At 47.8% G+C, this 17,091-nt stretch overlaps 3 protein-coding genes and 1 pseudogene across 3 annotated transcripts; 1 reads left to right on the forward strand and 3 right to left on the reverse strand.

Moving 5' to 3' along the window:
* Positions 1–271: 271 nt before the first annotated feature.
* On the reverse strand, positions 272–2,801 carry LOC140223256 (uncharacterized; annotated as a pseudogene).
* Positions 2,802–4,249: 1,448 nt separating this feature from the next.
* LOC117861940 (pollen receptor-like kinase 4) lies at positions 4,250–6,989 on the forward strand. Its single transcript, XM_034745453.2, has 3 exons — positions 4,250–5,362; positions 5,434–6,213; positions 6,319–6,989. Exons 1-3 carry the CDS (start codon positions 4,324–4,326, stop codon positions 6,987–6,989), a joined length of 2,490 nt encoding a protein of 829 aa, XP_034601344.2. The 5' UTR covers positions 4,250–4,323.
* A 228-nt stretch (positions 6,990–7,217) lies between these two features.
* LOC117862230 (uncharacterized) lies at positions 7,218–8,213 on the reverse strand. Its single transcript, XM_034745767.2, has 2 exons — positions 7,923–8,213; positions 7,218–7,824 (listed from the first exon to the last, which is right to left on the reverse strand). The coding sequence occupies exons 1-2, from the start codon at positions 8,091–8,093 to the stop codon at positions 7,243–7,245; spliced, it is 753 nt and encodes a 250-aa protein (XP_034601658.1). The 5' UTR covers positions 8,094–8,213; the 3' UTR covers positions 7,218–7,242.
* Positions 8,214–13,297: 5,084 nt separating this feature from the next.
* LOC117861335 (uncharacterized) lies at positions 13,298–14,796 on the reverse strand. Its single transcript, XM_034744874.2, has 2 exons — positions 14,260–14,796; positions 13,298–14,157 (listed from the first exon to the last, which is right to left on the reverse strand). The coding sequence occupies exons 1-2, from the start codon at positions 14,425–14,427 to the stop codon at positions 13,582–13,584; spliced, it is 744 nt and encodes a 247-aa protein (XP_034600765.1). The 5' UTR covers positions 14,428–14,796; the 3' UTR covers positions 13,298–13,581.
* Positions 14,797–17,091: the final 2,295 nt, after the last annotated feature.

Below are 17,091 nucleotides of genomic sequence, written 5' to 3' on the forward strand. Positions count from 1 at the left end.
TCTCTCCACTGCACATCCGATGACTCAAATGCAGCGAGCGCAACGTAACCTTTATCACAAACTTGATATTTTAAATGATGAGGCTGCCCTAATTGAGGTTGCGCTACAAGAGTTTGTTGACATGTTCGATGGACCCCTACCAACCAGCGGCGGATCTAGAATTTTATCATAGGGTATGCCAAAAAAAAAATTTATGCAAAGATTAAGCTAGAAACAATAACAAATCACAATATAAATAGTTCAAAATATAGCATAAAAGAAACTTACAATGTTACTTGTCTCCTTTGTTTACCCGCCGCTTTTTGAATGACATGAATGTCTTGATTATATCTTCTTCATTCACTTGGAAGAAAATATCCCGCTCAATGAATGTGACTAGACAATCATCCAAAACACTGTCACTTAGCTTATTCCTTGACTTTGTTTTCACTTTAACCATGGCAAAAAATACCCTTTCAACACTCGCTATTGCCACTGGTAAAAGCAATATCAATTTGAGAAGCAAGTAAACCATATCATACACTTTGTGCCTCCGTGTTTGAACAAGTTTAACTGAGAGATCAACGATGCTGTCTAGACCCTTGAAGCTATCATCTCGTCGCATGTCATCAATATAATTATCAAGTTGTAATTCAAGTTTTAGCAAATCATTGTTAGAGAAGTCCTTAGGATAAAATTCAGCCAATCTGCGTACCTTCTGTGCATCAAACGAAGCAAATGAATTGGAAGGACTGAAGGCTGACATACACGAAAGTAGCTCCATATTGATCTCATCAAACCGATTATCAAGCTCTTGCCTAATTTGATCAATAACACCAATATATACTTCTCTTCTAAAATGATCATCATTTGTTTGGTTTCGAGCACGGGCATACCTTGCTGATTTTCCATACGGCACATAATCACCATCCATAGCAGGAACTTCAACATCATGTTTAATGCAAAAAGAAGTGACCCTCTCAAGGAAGTGGTCCCAACCATCAGACCTTAACTGTTGCATTTTGTTCTTTGCCACATTAACAAGGGAGATTGCATTAAGAATATCTTGATCCCTTCTCTGCAAACACTCTGATAACTCATTTGTGTATCCAAGAATAACAAACATTAAGTGCACAAAGAAAATGAACTCAAAAGTTTCAAATGCTCCAAGCACAAAATGTATCTTTGTCCAATCATCCTTATGTGAAATATCATCACCAAGATCAATGAGCACATCATGGATTGAGGAATACATTGTAATGATGCTGCATATAGTTTTGTAATGAGAGCCCCATCTAGTTTCACCAGGCCTAGGCAAACTCATCTCTTGATTTAATCCACTCCCTGATTCAAGTTCACCACACTCAAGTGCTTTCTTAATATTCTCAAGCCTAGCAGTTCGAAGCATACCATAACGCTTGCAAGAAACTCCAATAATATTCAATAAGATAGATACTTGATCAAAAAAGCTCTTACAATCAGTATTTCTCTTGGCAACAGCAACAAGAACTAGTTGGAGTTGATGTGCAAAGCAATGAATATAATACGCACAAGGTGATTCTTGCATAATCAATGTTTTTAGCCCTTTAATATCTCCTTTCATATTACTGGCCCCATCATAACCTTGACCTCTAATTTGAGTCATAGTCAATCCATGACTAACAAGTAAACCCTCAATAGCTTCCTTAAGTGACAAAGAGGTAGTATCATCTACATGAACAACTCCAATAAAGTGTTCGCAAGGCCTTCCAAGTTTATCAACATAACGTAAACAAAGAGCTAGTTGTTCTTTATGTGATATGTCACTGGACTCATCAGCTAAAATTGCATAGGGCTCATCATCAAGTTCTTCAATTATTTTCTTTCTAGTTTCTATGGCACAACAATGAATAATTTGCTTTTGTATCTCTGGGCTAGTTAAGGTGCAATTACCTGGAGCATTATTCAAGACATACTTGTTCACTTCATCACTATTTCCTGCAAGAAACTTCAAAAGTTCAATGAAATTTCCTCAAAAGTTCAATGAAATTTCCTCTGTTGCTAGATTCTTCATTTTCATCATGTCCACGAAATGCCAATCCTTGATGCAAAAGAAACTTGATACATCTAAGTGAATATGTCAACCTTTTCTTATAAAGACGAAGATCCTCATCAGTCCACTTCTCAATGTGATAATCAATTGCTACCTTGGGATTTATAAAACCAATGTATCTCTCTTGAGCTGCATTGTGTGCCATAGAACCACTATGTTTGAGAAGTGCTTTGTTTCGTATATTCCAATTATTCCATCCTCCAACAATAAATGTATTTGACCCAGCACCCTTCTTGAACAAGTAGCATATAAAGCAAAACGCAGAATCCTTCTTGATATTATATTCAAGCCACTCATAATTATACATCCATACATAATTGAATTGGCAATCCCTACCTCCAATTTTTCTTGATGGAAAATCATGATTAACAGGTTTGAATCGACCTTTAATAATATATGCTCTTCGAATTGCATCTTGATCATTAACATGATAACTTTCAATGGGCTGCCTTTCACCTGGATCATGTGGAAGGCGATTGATTTCATAAACCGGCGGCTATGATGTGGGTGGTTGCAGTGGCGGAGGCAAGGGCACAGGATCCACGATTTCTTCAACTACCACTCTATCATGCTCCTGATTCTGTTCTTCCACAAAAGTTTCAACTGGAGATGGGATAGTGTTTGAAGCAGCTGTTGCCTTCTTTGCTGCATGTTTCTGAAAAAGAGATGCAATATCTCCGCCTCTCTTCATAATCCAACTGTTCTGAAAAAACAATGTCTATGTAATGTAAGTACAATAACTAACTAGACATTATAGCAAAACAAACATGTAACGATAGAATCATGTTTTAAATTTTCGGATAGAAAACTTACAAATCACAACCTCACACGATATTAAGTTAAGAATGTTGATGGATTGACGGTCTGTTCAATAAACTCACGAACTGAAATTAAAAAAGCACTCATACATAAATAAATAAAAATATTTAAGAATATATGTCTTTTCAAATAAGAAAAAAAATAGAAGATAGATTCATCTTAAACCTCCTTGTGGTTTGTGGACGATGAGAAGTTTTCCTTATGGACCATCAGAAGTTTTCGGGCACAAAATCCCCCACGCAGTTGCGCACTTGCGCAGACGCGCTGTCCCTGGTGGCCTGGTGCGGCGGCCGGCGGCGCTGCGGTGGAGCCGTGAGAGGACAGGAGGAGTCCTGGCGGGCGGAGAAGTTGTAATCGTCGAGATGTGGTCTGATGCGTCAAATCGTGGGCCAATCTTGTACTAGAGACAAGCAAAGCAAGCAGTCCGCACACAGCACGTCGTATCCACGCAAGCAAGTCACAACCAGCGGGGGGCCAAAAGCTGGGCCTGAGCATCATTTGCCTTGCATCGTCTGCTAGGCCTGAGAATCATTTTTTGCAGCTTGATTTCTCACGGTAAAGTGATGGGTCCCAGGGTATGCCAGGGTCCACCCGGCATACCATGTAGCTCCGCCGATGCTACCAATGGATGTGGACGCTGCTCTGAATGAGATATTCAACCTCAACGACGACGAGGTTGAGGTGATAGACAATGCCCTATCGGCATGGTTGGGGAAGGTGTCGATGACTTACTAGATAGTACATGAACTTGTTTGAGGTGAGCCTCCATCTGGTGATGGATGTAACAGTCAAGTGCCAATGATGACGTTGAGTTGTGGAGTTTGCGAGGACTGCGCACAATGTTTGGAATTTTGGTTTGATGTTTGGGATGTGTTGAGTGGTTTGATGTGTTTGTTGAGATGCTTGGTGTTGGGTTGTTGTTTTTCCATTTTTTTGTATTGCTCAATTTATACTTTCATCTTCTTTTTAATATAATCGGCAGCTCTCTTGCCTGTTTCGTTTAAAAAAAGATTGTGAAATGTTGAAGCAATATGTCGAAAATGTTGATAGCAAAAAATTGTTTGTTGGGATGGATCTGGATAGGGGTAATGGCAGCAATAGCCAATAGGTTGACATGGGAGCGATCAATGAGAGCAAACCGTCAAGGTGGGGAGCGAGTTCTCTCCTGCACAAGAAAGAAGAAGACCACACGTCCGCAGCCCACCGCAACACGAGGTGGAAGAAAAGTTTGCTGGCCATCAGGTTTTGATCTTAGGGCCACCATGCGTCCACCAAATGAAGTGTTGTTTTCAGGAACTGAAAACTAGCGTCTACCATTTTTCTTAGGCAGCTTGATCCGGCTGAAATGGCCCTGATGAAAGCAAGTCGCAGCAAGGTCAGGTTTAGTACTAGCTCGGAGCAGAGGCGCTGCAACGAAAGTTTCATCAGAGCGCATGCCATGGCCATGCAGCAAGCCAGCGAGGCACATTGCTATTCTTGGCCACGAACCAGCGCAGCCGCATGCCATGCGCGCGCCTCATCTCGCTCGCCACCATCCTCGCCACGCGCGCGTGCGCCTCCTGAATCCTCTCTCCTCCCCCCTTCTCCGCCTCCCTTCGCGTCGACCTCCCGCTTCCTCCCTCCCTGGAAAAAAGCTGCGGCCGGCCTCCCACTCGCGCGCGCCCGACGAAGAGCAGGGGCGCAACATTGCCGCCGGCCGCATCACCCGCCGTCGTCAACGTCAACCGCTGGCGCCGGCGGGCTGGCTCCCCGTCCCCGCCGCCCCGGACATGGCCGCAGGGCCACCACCGTCGCTACCGCGCCTAACCTTCCTCCTGCTACTGGCCGCCGGGTGCCTCCTCCTCCTTCTGCCCACTAATAACGCCGCGCGCCTCCCGCTCTCCCTCGCGCCCGACGCCGCCGACGCGCTCCTCAAGCTCAAGTCCGGGATCAACGACGGCGGCGGCGCGCTCAGCAGCTGGTCCCCCGGTACGAGCCCCTGCAGCGGCGGCGACTCCAAATGGGCTGGCGTCATGTGCGAGAAGGGCGCCGTGCACGGCCTGCAGCTCGAGGGGATGAGCCTCTCCGGCAAGCTCGACCTGGCCGCCCTCAAGAGCCTGCCCGGCCTCCGCACGCTCAGCTTCATGGACAACGAGTTCGCCGGACCGATGCCCGAAGTCAAGGAACTCAGCGGCCTCCGCGCAATCTTCCTGTCCGGCAACAAGTTCTCCGGGACGATCCCCGCCAACGCGTTCGCCGGGATGGGATGGCTCAAGAAGGTGGTCCTCTCCGAGAACAACTTCTCCGGCCCCATCCCGGCGTCGCTCGCCGACGTGCCCAGGCTCCTCGAGCTGCAGCTCAACGACAACAAGTTCCAGGGCAAGATCCCTGATCTGAAACAGGAGGAGTTGAAGGAAGTCAATCTCGCGAACAATGAGCTGGAGGGGGAGATCCCGGCGAGCCTCAAATCCATCAAACCTGACATGTTTGCCGGTGAGCAAGGGCATAGATTTCTAGACCATGTTGTTCGTGCAACGTCCATATGATCTTGTTCTACGATGCAGGCAACAAGAAGCTTTGCGGTGCGCCGCTTGGTGCGAAATGCGAGGCCACTCCGCCGCCGTCACCGTCGCCGGCACTAAAGGCGCCACTGCCGACCTCCGACAAAGCAGGGACCTCGCCGTCGCCACCGGCACAAGACGCCGCGAAGCAAGAAGCTCAGAAGCCCGCCGAGGGCTTCACGTCCTACGGCATCCTCGCCGCGTTCCTCGGCACGCTGGCGATCGCCGGCGTGGCGTTCGTCGCGCTGCGTAAGCGGCGGGACAGCACCAAGAACTTCGGCCCGGTCGCGTCGACGACGAGGTCCTCGGGCCCCAAGATCGAGCCGCACCCGCCGGACAAAGCCGAAGCCAGCGCAGCGCACGTCGCCGCGCCTGGCGCCGCAGCCAAGGCCACCGCCGGCGGCGGCGGCGAGGAGCACAGCAGCCGCGCGGGCGGCAGCACGGCGCGGAAGGTGGATCAGGGGCGTCTGACGTTCGTGCGCGACGACCGCGGCCGGTTCTTCGAGCTGCAGGACCTGCTCAAGGCGACGGCGGAGGTGCTCGGCACGGCCAACCTCGGCGTGTGCTACCGCGCCACGCTGACGAGCGGCCACTCCGTCGTGGTGAAGCGGTTCAAGGAGATGAACCGGGTGGGCCGGGAGGACTTCGAGGAGCACATGCGGCGGCTCGGCCGGCTCAACCACCCCAACCTCCTCCCCCTCGTCGCCTACTACTACCGCAAGGAGGAGAAGCTGCTCATCCACGACTTCGTCCCCAACCGGAGCTTGGCCAACCTCCTCCATGGTGACTAACCACCTTCATCTCCTGATCAATCAAAGAAGAAGAAGCCTCTAATAATTTCCGGAGGTTAATTTAATTGCTGTCGTTTGCACGAACGCATTATATTAGGCGAGGGCCGGGGGTTGAAGAAGGCGGTGGTGCACTGGAGCGTGCGGCTGAAGATCGTCAAGGGCGTGGCGCGGGCGCTGAGCTACCTGTACGACGAACTGTGCATGCTGACGGTGCCGCACGGCCACCTCAAGTCCTCCAACATCCTGCTCGACGCCAGCTACGAGCCGCTGCTCACCGACTACGCGCTGGTGCCGGTGATGAACCAGTCGCACGCCGCGCAGCTCATGGTGGCCTTCAAGTCCCCCGAGCGGAAGCAGTTCGGCCGCTCCTCCAAGAAGAGCGACGTCTGGTGCCTCGGCCTGCTCATCCTCGAGATCCTCGCCGGGAGGCCGGCGACCTACGACCTGCCCAAGGCGCCGGCGCCGGCGGCGGGCGGCGGCGGCGACCTGGTGACCGTGGTGGGCTCGACGCCGGAGGGCGAGTGGCTGAACACCGTGGTGGACCCGGACCTGAGGGTCGGGGAGGACGAGGACAGGGAGGAGATGGTGAAGCTGATCAGGATCGGCATGGCGTGCTGCGAGGCCAACGTCGACAGCCGGTGGGAGCTCAAGACCGCCGTCGACAGGATCGAGGAGCTCAAGGCCAAAGAGCGCGCCAACGAGGACCAGTCCTTCTACTCGTCCGTGGATGGCGAGGAGGATCTCAACAACGATGTTGGCATCAACTGACCGCCATGAAATGGGGATCGATTGGGATCGTCTTGTGTTGTGTGCATCGGCTTGGCGCAAAATTTGGCCTGCACGCCGAGACGATAAACATGAACTAGTAACGTGTGTACTCTTATCTTTGTTGCCGGTGGTAGAAAAGAGTAACTTCTTACATATATTATAACACGAATCTTAGTTTGGTTTTCTCAGGGCAGTGGTCATTTAGAATTTCAAAGTTCGTCCATCACAGATAAAAACTTCTTGCATCACAATATCAAACATGCTCCTCTTGGACATCGTTCCCAACAGCAACCACATCTCCACTTGCCCGCTGGCTTCGCCATTTCTGCTCCCTTTCTGATGATTGCACATGATCATGCATGTCGATGTTGTACAGTATCGGGACCATGCCCAAGGAGCTCAGGCACGCCAAGACCGGCCCGAAGGTCCAGAGTAGGAGGGGCACGCCGGCGTAGAACACCCTGTTCCCGGCGAGGTGGAGCAGGAGGCCCCGCTCCAAGACCCCGACGACGTAGTCCCTGGAAACCGGAAAGGGCGGGGTGGAGTAGCCATTGACGAGGAACACGGCCTGGTTGAGGGAGCAGACGGCGAGGGTGTGGCAGACGCAGGCGAGGAGGAAGACGACGAGGAACGCGGCGTACTTGAGCGACATCGCGCCATCGCCCTGCGCGCCGAGGCCGGTGTCCTTGAGCGCGTCCACGGCGGCGTAACTGCTGCAGCTCAGCATGGCGGCCACCCCCGTGCAGAGGAGGACGGCCGCCGTCGCCGCCAGCGTGGAGTCCACGATCACGTTCCGCAGCGAGTGCACCACGACGAGCGCGTTCTCCTCGCTATCCTGCGTGCGTGATGAACTCGCAGAGCGCAGGCGCCATGGAAATAGAAGTGCTAGAGATTCGAGAACGACGTGTATATATACACCAAGCACGAACGTACCTTGGCCATGGCGAAGACCCAGAGGCGGCAGGTGGCGGCGTTGATGCCCACGATCGTGCGGAGCGGGCGGTGTCGGACGGCGCGCCAGAGCCAGAGGTGGTAGGCGACGGGGAAGAGGAGGACAAGAGGGATCAGCACCACGTCCACCATGTAGCTCTCCCTCCACGCCATGGGTAGGGAGCCCTGAGCGAACGTAACTAGTAGCTCGGCAAGGTAAAGCTTGCCGGCGCAGGAGAGCGGTTCTAGCTCGCTCAGCTTCGCGTGCAAAAAGCTTGAAAGCTCAAGCCCCAAGACCGCTAGCTAACCAACCAAACTAGCCTATACAGCGCCCGTCCTCGCTAAGCTAGGCAACACAGTAGCCAGCAAACGTACCAAACGTGCTATAGGTGTTGCAGTGGTGCACACCAAAGCACCCTGAGTCCTGGACTCCTGGGCGTTGTCAGCTAGCTAATGGACCGTGCCCTTGTTCTTAATCAAGCCTGTTAGTGAAATATGCCGATTAAAATACTACATGAGTAAACCATGCCCTCTAATTTTATTACTTTTTGCAGCTGTGGTCTTATGGTGCGTGCAACAAAATTTTAAAACCTTAGCCAGGAAAATTTCGTGATAGCAGGTTTTAACTCTCTGTCACTTTTTTTAATCCATATGTGGTTTCTCAATAGATACATAAAAACTATATAATCAAACAAAAGTTTCCGAATGCTAAAAAAGTATGCGCACGCTTTCGATTTTTTTTCTCGAGAATGTGCTAAGCACGTATTTGACTAAGAAGGAGTAAGAAAAGTTTAAACTTGAAACACGCTATTAGTCCAAACTCCAAACTAAACTAAGTCTGCCGTGCAACCGGAGGGTAACTTCAAGTACTAACTCCTTTTTACTATATTTGTATGAAGACCCTATTTTAAATAATTTCCCCCAGAATGTATACTATCTCCAGTTGTAAATATACGGGGTTTGTCTCATTGGACATTCATTGGATAAACAAACCTAGCTGAGACTCTTGCATCCACTAAGGCCGGTCTCAGCGAAGATTTCATTAAGAATTTCATAACCATTAAATAATATGCCACATCAACAATTTTGCTGTTGCAAGATCATTATGAGGAGAGAGTAGAATGAGTTTCATCATACGTGAGAGGAGTTTCATCACCATAAAACCTAGCAGACACAGTTACCAAGTTCTCAATTTTGATGACTGTACCATGAGACTAACCTAACTCATTACCTTTATTGAGCAATACATACCATGCCCTACCCCACTCCATGTCCTAAACAAGATGCATTTAGGATTGGAGGAAGTACATGAATGGTGTTAATTAATACAATTTAAGAATTAAGAGAGAGAGACAACAACGATCACAGATGATATATCCATCAAGACTGTGATCTGAATGTATACTATAATACAAGATACTATAATAAAGATTATTAGACTCTGAATAAACTGATGTCATCACACACACAAAAAAAGAAAGAACATTTGAAGGCGGAGGGGAGAGAACACAGAAGACGCAGATAACCAGCTGTGAGCCTGTGAGTCGCATGGACCTAGCAAGGCAAAGTTTAGCTAGCATATCTGCATATATACGATAGCGCTAGAAAGCATCGGGTGCGTACTTAGAAAAAGACTCCAGCTCCCGAAGAATGAATCCACATCATGCATAGTAATAAACATTTTAAACATGATTTGTATATAGGGAGAGAGAGAGAGGGGGGGGGGGGACATATATGTATGTCGAGGTGTTAATTTCGTCCAAATCATTTGGAGAGCAAATTCCGGATGTGGCGAAGATCTGTACAGAAGGCAGTTTTTTTTTTGAGCTATCTTAGTAGCAAATTGTAATGGGAGTGTCTGCTAAGGTTTATGTGCTGTGCAGTTGATGTCGGTTTCCTGGGAAGGTTAAGACTTTGTTTACCTGGGAGAGTTAACTCTGTTTTCATTTTGGACTCTATCGTTTCTAATCAGGTCTGCAGCCCTGCGTTGTGGGTGGGGTGACTAGTGTGTCGGGCTCTACCAGGTCCTGTTTGGCGTGACTTCAACTTTGGATGGAGCTGCTCTACTTCAGAACTCCAGGTGGAGCTAACTCTGGGTGGAGTTGAAGCTGCCTGATGAGGGTGTTCGGCTGGAAGGGTGTCCCCAGGTCCAAAAAAGAGGAGTTTGAGGGTAGATTGCTATTCTTGCCCCTAATTTGAGTTGAACTACTTCTCACAAATATGAAATGAAAGTACATGCAGTGAAGTCCAAAATAATAATAAATTACATGTCATTTACCTAGAACTGAAATTATGAAATAAGTTCATAGTTTCAAAATAAGGTCGTTACAATAATCATTGCACTAATTCCATACTAGGGCGATGGGTGTAGCTATACTATCACGAAAGATGTCCATAGTCATAAAGCTTGATTCTGAAGTTGATCCATCGAAGGCATGTTGAGACACGGCATGTCGGCTGGGCATCCTTGAGCCCATCAGAAGGCGTACGAACCCACTTAGGGAAACGTATCCGGAACCTACTCGGATATGAAGACTACTCCATGGGGCGCGTAGACTTCATGGATTCACCGAAGACTAGTCGGGTCAAAAGGAAACTACTCTACCGAGTTAGAATAGGACTCTGTACACGTACTCGACTAGGACTCATACACAATCCGCCCTGTAACCCTGCTCCCCTGACTATATAAGGGCGGGCAGGGACCCCCTCCAAAGGACAACTCGATACAAGTTCAATACAATCAACACACAGGATGTAGGGTATTACGCGATCTAGCGGCCCGAACTTATCTAAATCGTGTTCCTTGCGTCACCATCGACTCCTTGATTCTCGACGACACCCACCGCATAAAAGACCACCTAGGGTACCCTCTAGGTGGATTGCCGGTCTAAAACACCGACACAACATACTTGTTGTACCTTTCCAGAATAGTAGGCATGTAGGTAGGATCTCTATCAAAATTAGCAAAGTCCACATCAACAATAGCATGTTCACGTATGAAATTGTGTAGGACCATGGTAGCAGCAACAATCTTCTTTTGTGTGACCATTGAATAACCGGACATCTTGTAAAGGATTTGCCATTTTATTTTTAATACTCCAAATGAGTGCTCAATAACATTACGAATAGATGAGTGTATACGGTTGAACTTCTCTTTTGGAGTATTTGATTCCATACCTCGATGTCACTCGGGTAAGTGGTATCTTTCACCCTTGTATGGAGCTAGGTACCCCAGACGATTAGGATAACCTGCATCTACAATATAGTACTTGCCTACACATATGTAAAACAAGATAAGTTTGTGCATACAAATATGAAAAAGAACATAAGCAAAAATATTTACCTTGAGGAGGATGTGGGAAGACATCTACATTTGCTTCCAATGCATGGTACAATACACTAACGGCAAGCACATACGTGAAGCGCATATCAAAATCACAAGCGGCAAGCACATTTTGAGTTGCAATTCCAGTCTTACCAATATATCTTACTTGTTCTTCAGGTGATAAAGACACACGAATATGGGTTCCATCAAATGTACCAATGCAACCCTTAAAATGTGGATATGCTCTCTTGTCATTTCTAATCCTCTTGTGTACATTTCGGTTACCCAATGTATACAAATCCTAACCAAATTACCTAATTACAGTTACCAATCAAACCAAGTTATTGCATTCATGTTACTGCATACATGTAAACACAAACCAAGTTACTGAAAACAAATAAACGACGGCATCTCCACTGTTGCGATGACTTTAATACGCACGCACATACTTGATAGGGATGGCCAGTTCACACTTCACACTAGAAAAATTTCAAGCGTTGCAAGTAGTTCCCTTGTTGGATTTGTAGTATACCATACCTTGTGAACGGCGGCCGGTGGGGGATCTCCTCCGGACGGCTGTTGGCGAGCCTCTGCGGCCGTCAGCGGGTGGCTGCGGCCAGCGTCGGAGCTTGTGCGGCAGGCGGCGGCCGCCGGCGGGCCTCGGCTAGCGGGGGATCTCCTTCGGACGGCTGTTGGTAGGCCTCTACGGCCGTCGGCGAGGGGCTGTGACCGGCGTCGGAGCTTGTGCAGCAAGCAGTGGCCAGTGGCGGGCCTCGTGCAACACGTGGCGGGAGGCGGAGCTAGGCGGCCGGGCGGGGCTAGGAGACTGGTGGTGGGCCTCGACCGGCCGGCGGTGGGGGTGGACAGCGGCTGCCGGTCTAGTTGGCAACGGCCCAAACCCTAACGGCGGCCGGTCTCGCGAGAACAGAGTCAGGACGGAGAAAATGGGAGGTGCAGGACGGAGAAAATGGGAGGCGCGGGGGAGTCTCGGAGAATAGAAGCGAAACATTTTTTTTAACCGGTGACATTGGTGGGTAATTACCTACCAACTCCACGAGGAGGTTCAAAAGAGAGGATTCTGGAGCAGCAAAAGAGGTGCTCCAAAACTCCACCTCCATTTGCACTACAGTTCCATGAAGTTGGCAGCTCCATGGAGTTTTGGAGCTAGGGTGTTTGGCTAGATTTTTTGGTGGAGTTGTTGGAGTTCAAGAGTGGAGCCATGCCAAACAGGCCCTAAGTAGGCTTTTAATCGTGAACATGATGTGATTTCATTGCTTTTATGGAAATGAAATTCCGGGTTTGCCCGTCGTGGAAAAATGTAAATCTTACTTTCAATCCAACAAAACTTACTGTTAATGGTTTTGAGCAGTATAAGCATTGTGTAAGCTTATCTTTTGATCACCTAAAATCACGACTAAATATCTTCGATTTGATCGATATTGTGATGAGTTATTGAAATTCTGTGCTTTGTAAATAAAAGTTGTCGTATGTTAATATATACAGTGGTTAATTAAAGAACACAAATGAAAAGTAAAAAAATCACTACAAAAGTATGCTAGTTTATCAGTGCTATGATAGAAAATGAGTGTCTGCCAACATATAGGTCACAAAGATCAATGTCTTAAATTGGTTGTGTATGTATGGTGCACGTGAATATGGTCGCAAATAAAGGTGGCTTAATATGGTGCACGCGTGTGTAGATGATCCAAAGATCCAGAGTCAGTAATGAAAGAGTACACAGCAACGTTTAATATGCACACAAATAGTATCATATGAGCACAAAAGTCTCCTATGCATATCAGTGAATGACCTGACACGAATATCCTTGCTAGGACTTTATGTTTCTCCACATGTCAATTTACACACTACATTGTAGAGGTTCGTAGAGCTTATGACTCCACTCCTGCCAATTTGCAATCTGTAGAGATTTTCTCATGTCTACTTAATTAGTTGCATTGATAATATAGTATATATGTAGCTTGAACTTATATGCTAGAAATTATAAATTAGTCTCTGCAAATTTTCTCATGTCCACTCCATGTACACGGTGCACTTGAGAGCTAAGTATTACTGCATTGTCATGTCAATATGCCACCGATTTTTTTCCCTTACAGAAAGAAAAAAAAAATCACCAACCCAACTCACTAGCCAGTTGCTAGACCACAAACTTGCTAGTTAGTTGCCAGTGAAAAGGAAGACTAGCTTGCACATAGGAGTATGCATCACCAACAAATTACAACATGCTACAGATGAATGGGCACCAACGTAGAGCATATTCCTTGCTGATGCTTCTTGCTTCAATTGCTGCCTGTCTTGCATAGTTGCATCATCAGCTCATCAGACCTCAGTGCTCTGATCGCTCTCGGTATCCACCATCTCCACTTTGGCATTGGCCTCGCCATTGCTCCTCCCTTCCTTGACGTACTCCATCGTGTCGATGTTGTAGAGTATCGGGACCATGGCCATGGAGCAGATGCACGGCAGGACGGGCCCGAAGATCCAGAGCAGGAGCGGCGCGCCGGCGAAGAAGAGCCGGTTGCCGGCGAGGTTGAGGAGGAATCCCCTCTCCATGACGTTGGCGACGTAGTCCTTGGTGAGGGGGAGGTGGAGCGCCGGGGACGGGGAGAGCGCGTTGACGAGGAAGGAGGCCTGGTTGAGCGTGCAGATGGCGAGGCTGTGGCAGAGGAAGGCGAGGAGGAAGACGGTGAGGAGGACGACGTACTTGAGCGCCATCATGTACTCGCCGTGCGCGCCGAAGACGGCGTCGCTGAGCGGCTTCTTCACGGCGTAGGTGCTGCTGAGCACCGCGGCGACGCCGGTGCAGAAGAGGATGGACGTCGTCGCCACCAGCGTGGACCCCATCAGCACGTTCCGCACCGACTGCACCACCAGGATCGCCTGCTTCTCGTTGTTCTGCACCCACACGATCGAGCAGGCAAAGATCAGATGACTTGAGAATTGAGATGATGAACTCGCAAAAATGGTGGTAATTAACAGGGCTGCTGCAGCTAGTACCTTCATCATGGAGAAGACCCAGAGGCGGCGAGCGGCGGCGCTGATGCCGACGGTGGAGCTGAGAGGGCTGCGGCGGACGGCGCGCCAGAGCCAGAGGTGGTACACGGCGGGGAAGAGGACGGCGAGGGGGATCAGCACCACGTCCAAGTAGCTGTCCCTCCACGCCATGGCCGACGATGATGGACACCGATCGATCTCTCCTCTGCTCTGCTATGCAATCTCTCTCCAATTCCTCGCTCGGCCACTACTCGATCCCTCTGCCTCTCTCGACCGGGATGCGCGCCGCGGGTAGACGAAGATGTCGCACCGTGTGGCCGGCCTCCGCAGCTGTCAGCTCATCAGGCATAGAGATGTATGTCTATATATATATGTATATAGAGAGAGAGACAGGCGAGGAGCCGGCCGGCCGGTCAAGCTGAGTAGCTGACCACGTACTTGGTCGCTGGGAGCGCGAAGAGACGGCGATGGCGCCATGGCGGCCACACCGCGAGCTAGTGTGAAGCACATGCACGTACGCTCTCGGCTCTCCCATGGTGGGAACTTACTCGAAGGCCACGACGCATAGAAAAACCCAGTGACCTAAAAGTGGTAAAACTAAAGGGGGCATTAGTCGCGACCAAAGCTCACCCTGTCTCGGCCGGCATGACGAAGCAACCTGAACATCCTCTTTTTCTGCACCTTTTGTTTGCTTTTCGTGGACACTCCTTATATGGTTAAAAAGTAGCCAGGTTGCTTATATTGATGCTGGGTTTTCTTTCATTTTGACACGGTGCTAGTGCTCTTGTTCTTAGTATAATACCACTTAGGTATATGTGCTAAGGAAAGCTGGAGAGCTACTCCACTCGGTTTCCTTGTGATTTGAAGGATTATAAAGCTGTCTATTTCTTTTTTTCAAAAAAGAAAGGCTGTCTATCATTTTATTTGTTGTTGTTGCATGAAAATGTTTTTCGTAAATTTTCTACAAGAGGCAACTATCTAGAATTGTATATTTTTTTAGTTGAAAATGCTTGTGTAGTTGGATTCGCAACTCCGATTAGATCCGACTTTTTACTAGCAAAAAGGTATCCAAGTGTTTACGCCATCATTACTAAAAGCACAAAAAAAACCAAGTGTTATTAGGAGGCTGTAAAACATCTAATTATTCTCACCTTATATACTCATAATGCTAAAGCACAAACCTACACTAAAATTCATACAGTAAAATTCATGTGCTAGGACCCTCTAAAACACCCGGTCATTGTTTAGTTTTTCCTTTTAGAAAACCATGACACCGAGAAACAATATTTTTTATAAATAAGAGGCGCGCATGAGGCGGGTGGTGGCGCAAGACGGCATTGAGGAAGGAGGCCAGCAATGCACGGTCGAAGCGCACGTGAGGTGGGAAGGAGACCGTTCGGGATTCACCGCCGCTCCCTCCCCACCCTGTATTTTTACTCCCCGACCCCACTTTCTCTCTTCTTCATTCTTAATTTGGGAGCAGTTGGTTCCGAACAGAAATGCCTTTGCTAAACAAAGAGAAGTAAAAGTACTATAATCACTCTCTGTCATTAATTCTTAGTCACATCAGTGACATGCGGTAGATTTTGGATTGATATTTGGATGGACTTTTGATTTCTTTCGATTCCATGGGAAGAGTTTTCGCGGCTTGCAGCAAAACGAGCTCTCCTTTATGTGTCTTTTTTTTTTTAATTCTTTCATTCACTTGCTAGTTCCTCTTGTTCTTCTGACACTAAAGCTGATTATATTTGGTCCAATTTCTTCTCGTCATCCAGAATCGAACAGACTATGAATGATGTGACCCTATCTGACACTAATGTTGGAAGGAAAAATTGCCAATTTTCAGATACAGTGATGGTGTATTTCATGAACTCTACCGTCGTCGGTCGATGAAACATTTTGCCATGGATCTTGGAGATAAAGAGGGTTAAAAAAGTAGACAGGTTGCTAGTTTAACTCTCTGGCTGAAGACCAAAGTTCGTTTTTCAGTCAGTTACTAGTTGCGCGCGTGAGCTATTCATTATTAGGATTTTCTCTATAACTATTAAAAAAATGTGATTTAATGGCTGTATGCTATGAGGCTGAAAGTTATACTTCGTTCATTAAAAACAAAATCTCTAGGATTCTTTCTATGGTTTTTGAACCCTAATATATCGAGCATACTTATGTTACCCAACTGTCCTCGCCTGTCATCAGAGATATGAATCCCAACAAATATGAAGCGCAGAAACTAACCCAGCATATTCATAGAAAAAGAAAAGACTCTCGATTATTTTATTTTGACTAAAAAGATTCCTGGTTTCTTTTTGACGGAAAAAGATTGTCGGTTGAAAACAGTGCTTATTATACTTGTAATAATCAAACAAGGAAATATACATGCGTTCGTCTAAACACGCTTCGAATTTGATCATACATTAATAATGAAAAGCACGGAGCAGCGTGCGACCGACCGGCTGGCAAAGCTAAAATACACACCGCGGCAGTACGGCGCCAGTTCCTCATCTATATTTTACAGAGGTGTCTGTGACTGCGTGCGCTGTGATAAGCGCCATGGATGGTCACAAAATGGAGCTCTTTGCGTTGGTTATGTAAACATGGATCTGATCTGAGCGAAGGTTCCTCAATTTTAGGGTCGACCGCTCGGCTCGAGTCAGAATAGCCACCTACTACTCCCGTGTTTTGGAGAAAGGGAGTGCCTTCACTCCATGACCAAGCATGTGGATGTTGTCGTTGTGCCCTTGCTGTGGGAAATTGCCACATTGGGTTGTTGCATTGGCTTGCTTGTTGCAGACCAGAGCCATATTTTGCAATTGGCATTATATTGTAGTGATGAGA

This window comes from Setaria viridis, chromosome 6, assembly GCF_005286985.2.
Source record: "Setaria viridis chromosome 6, Setaria_viridis_v4.0, whole genome shotgun sequence".
In the NCBI taxonomy this organism is placed as follows: domain Eukaryota; kingdom Viridiplantae; phylum Streptophyta; class Magnoliopsida; order Poales; family Poaceae; genus Setaria; species Setaria viridis.

Excerpts from the sequence above, each read along its gene's own strand:
- LOC117861940 (XM_034745453.2), top strand. The coding sequence starts at position 4,324 with ATGCCATGGCCATGCAGCAAGCCAGCGAGGCACATTGCTATTCTTGGC. Across the intron at positions 5,363-5,433 it reads CAAACCTGACATGTTTGCCG|GCAACAAGAAGCTTTGCGGT; the intron begins GTGAGCAAGGGC and ends TCTACGATGCAG. Across the intron at positions 6,214-6,318 it reads CTTGGCCAACCTCCTCCATG|GCGAGGGCCGGGGGTTGAAG; the intron begins GTGACTAACCAC and ends GCATTATATTAG.
- LOC117862230 (XM_034745767.2), bottom strand. The coding sequence starts at position 8,093 with ATGGCGTGGAGGGAGAGCTACATGGTGGACGTGGTGCTGATCCCTCTT. Across the intron at positions 7,825-7,922 it reads GGGTCTTCGCCATGGCCAAG|GATAGCGAGGAGAACGCGCT; the intron begins GTACGTTCGTGC and ends TCACGCACGCAG.
- LOC117861335 (XM_034744874.2), bottom strand. The coding sequence starts at position 14,427 with ATGGCGTGGAGGGACAGCTACTTGGACGTGGTGCTGATCCCCCTCGCC. Across the intron at positions 14,158-14,259 it reads GGGTCTTCTCCATGATGAAG|AACAACGAGAAGCAGGCGAT; the intron begins GTACTAGCTGCA and ends GTGTGGGTGCAG.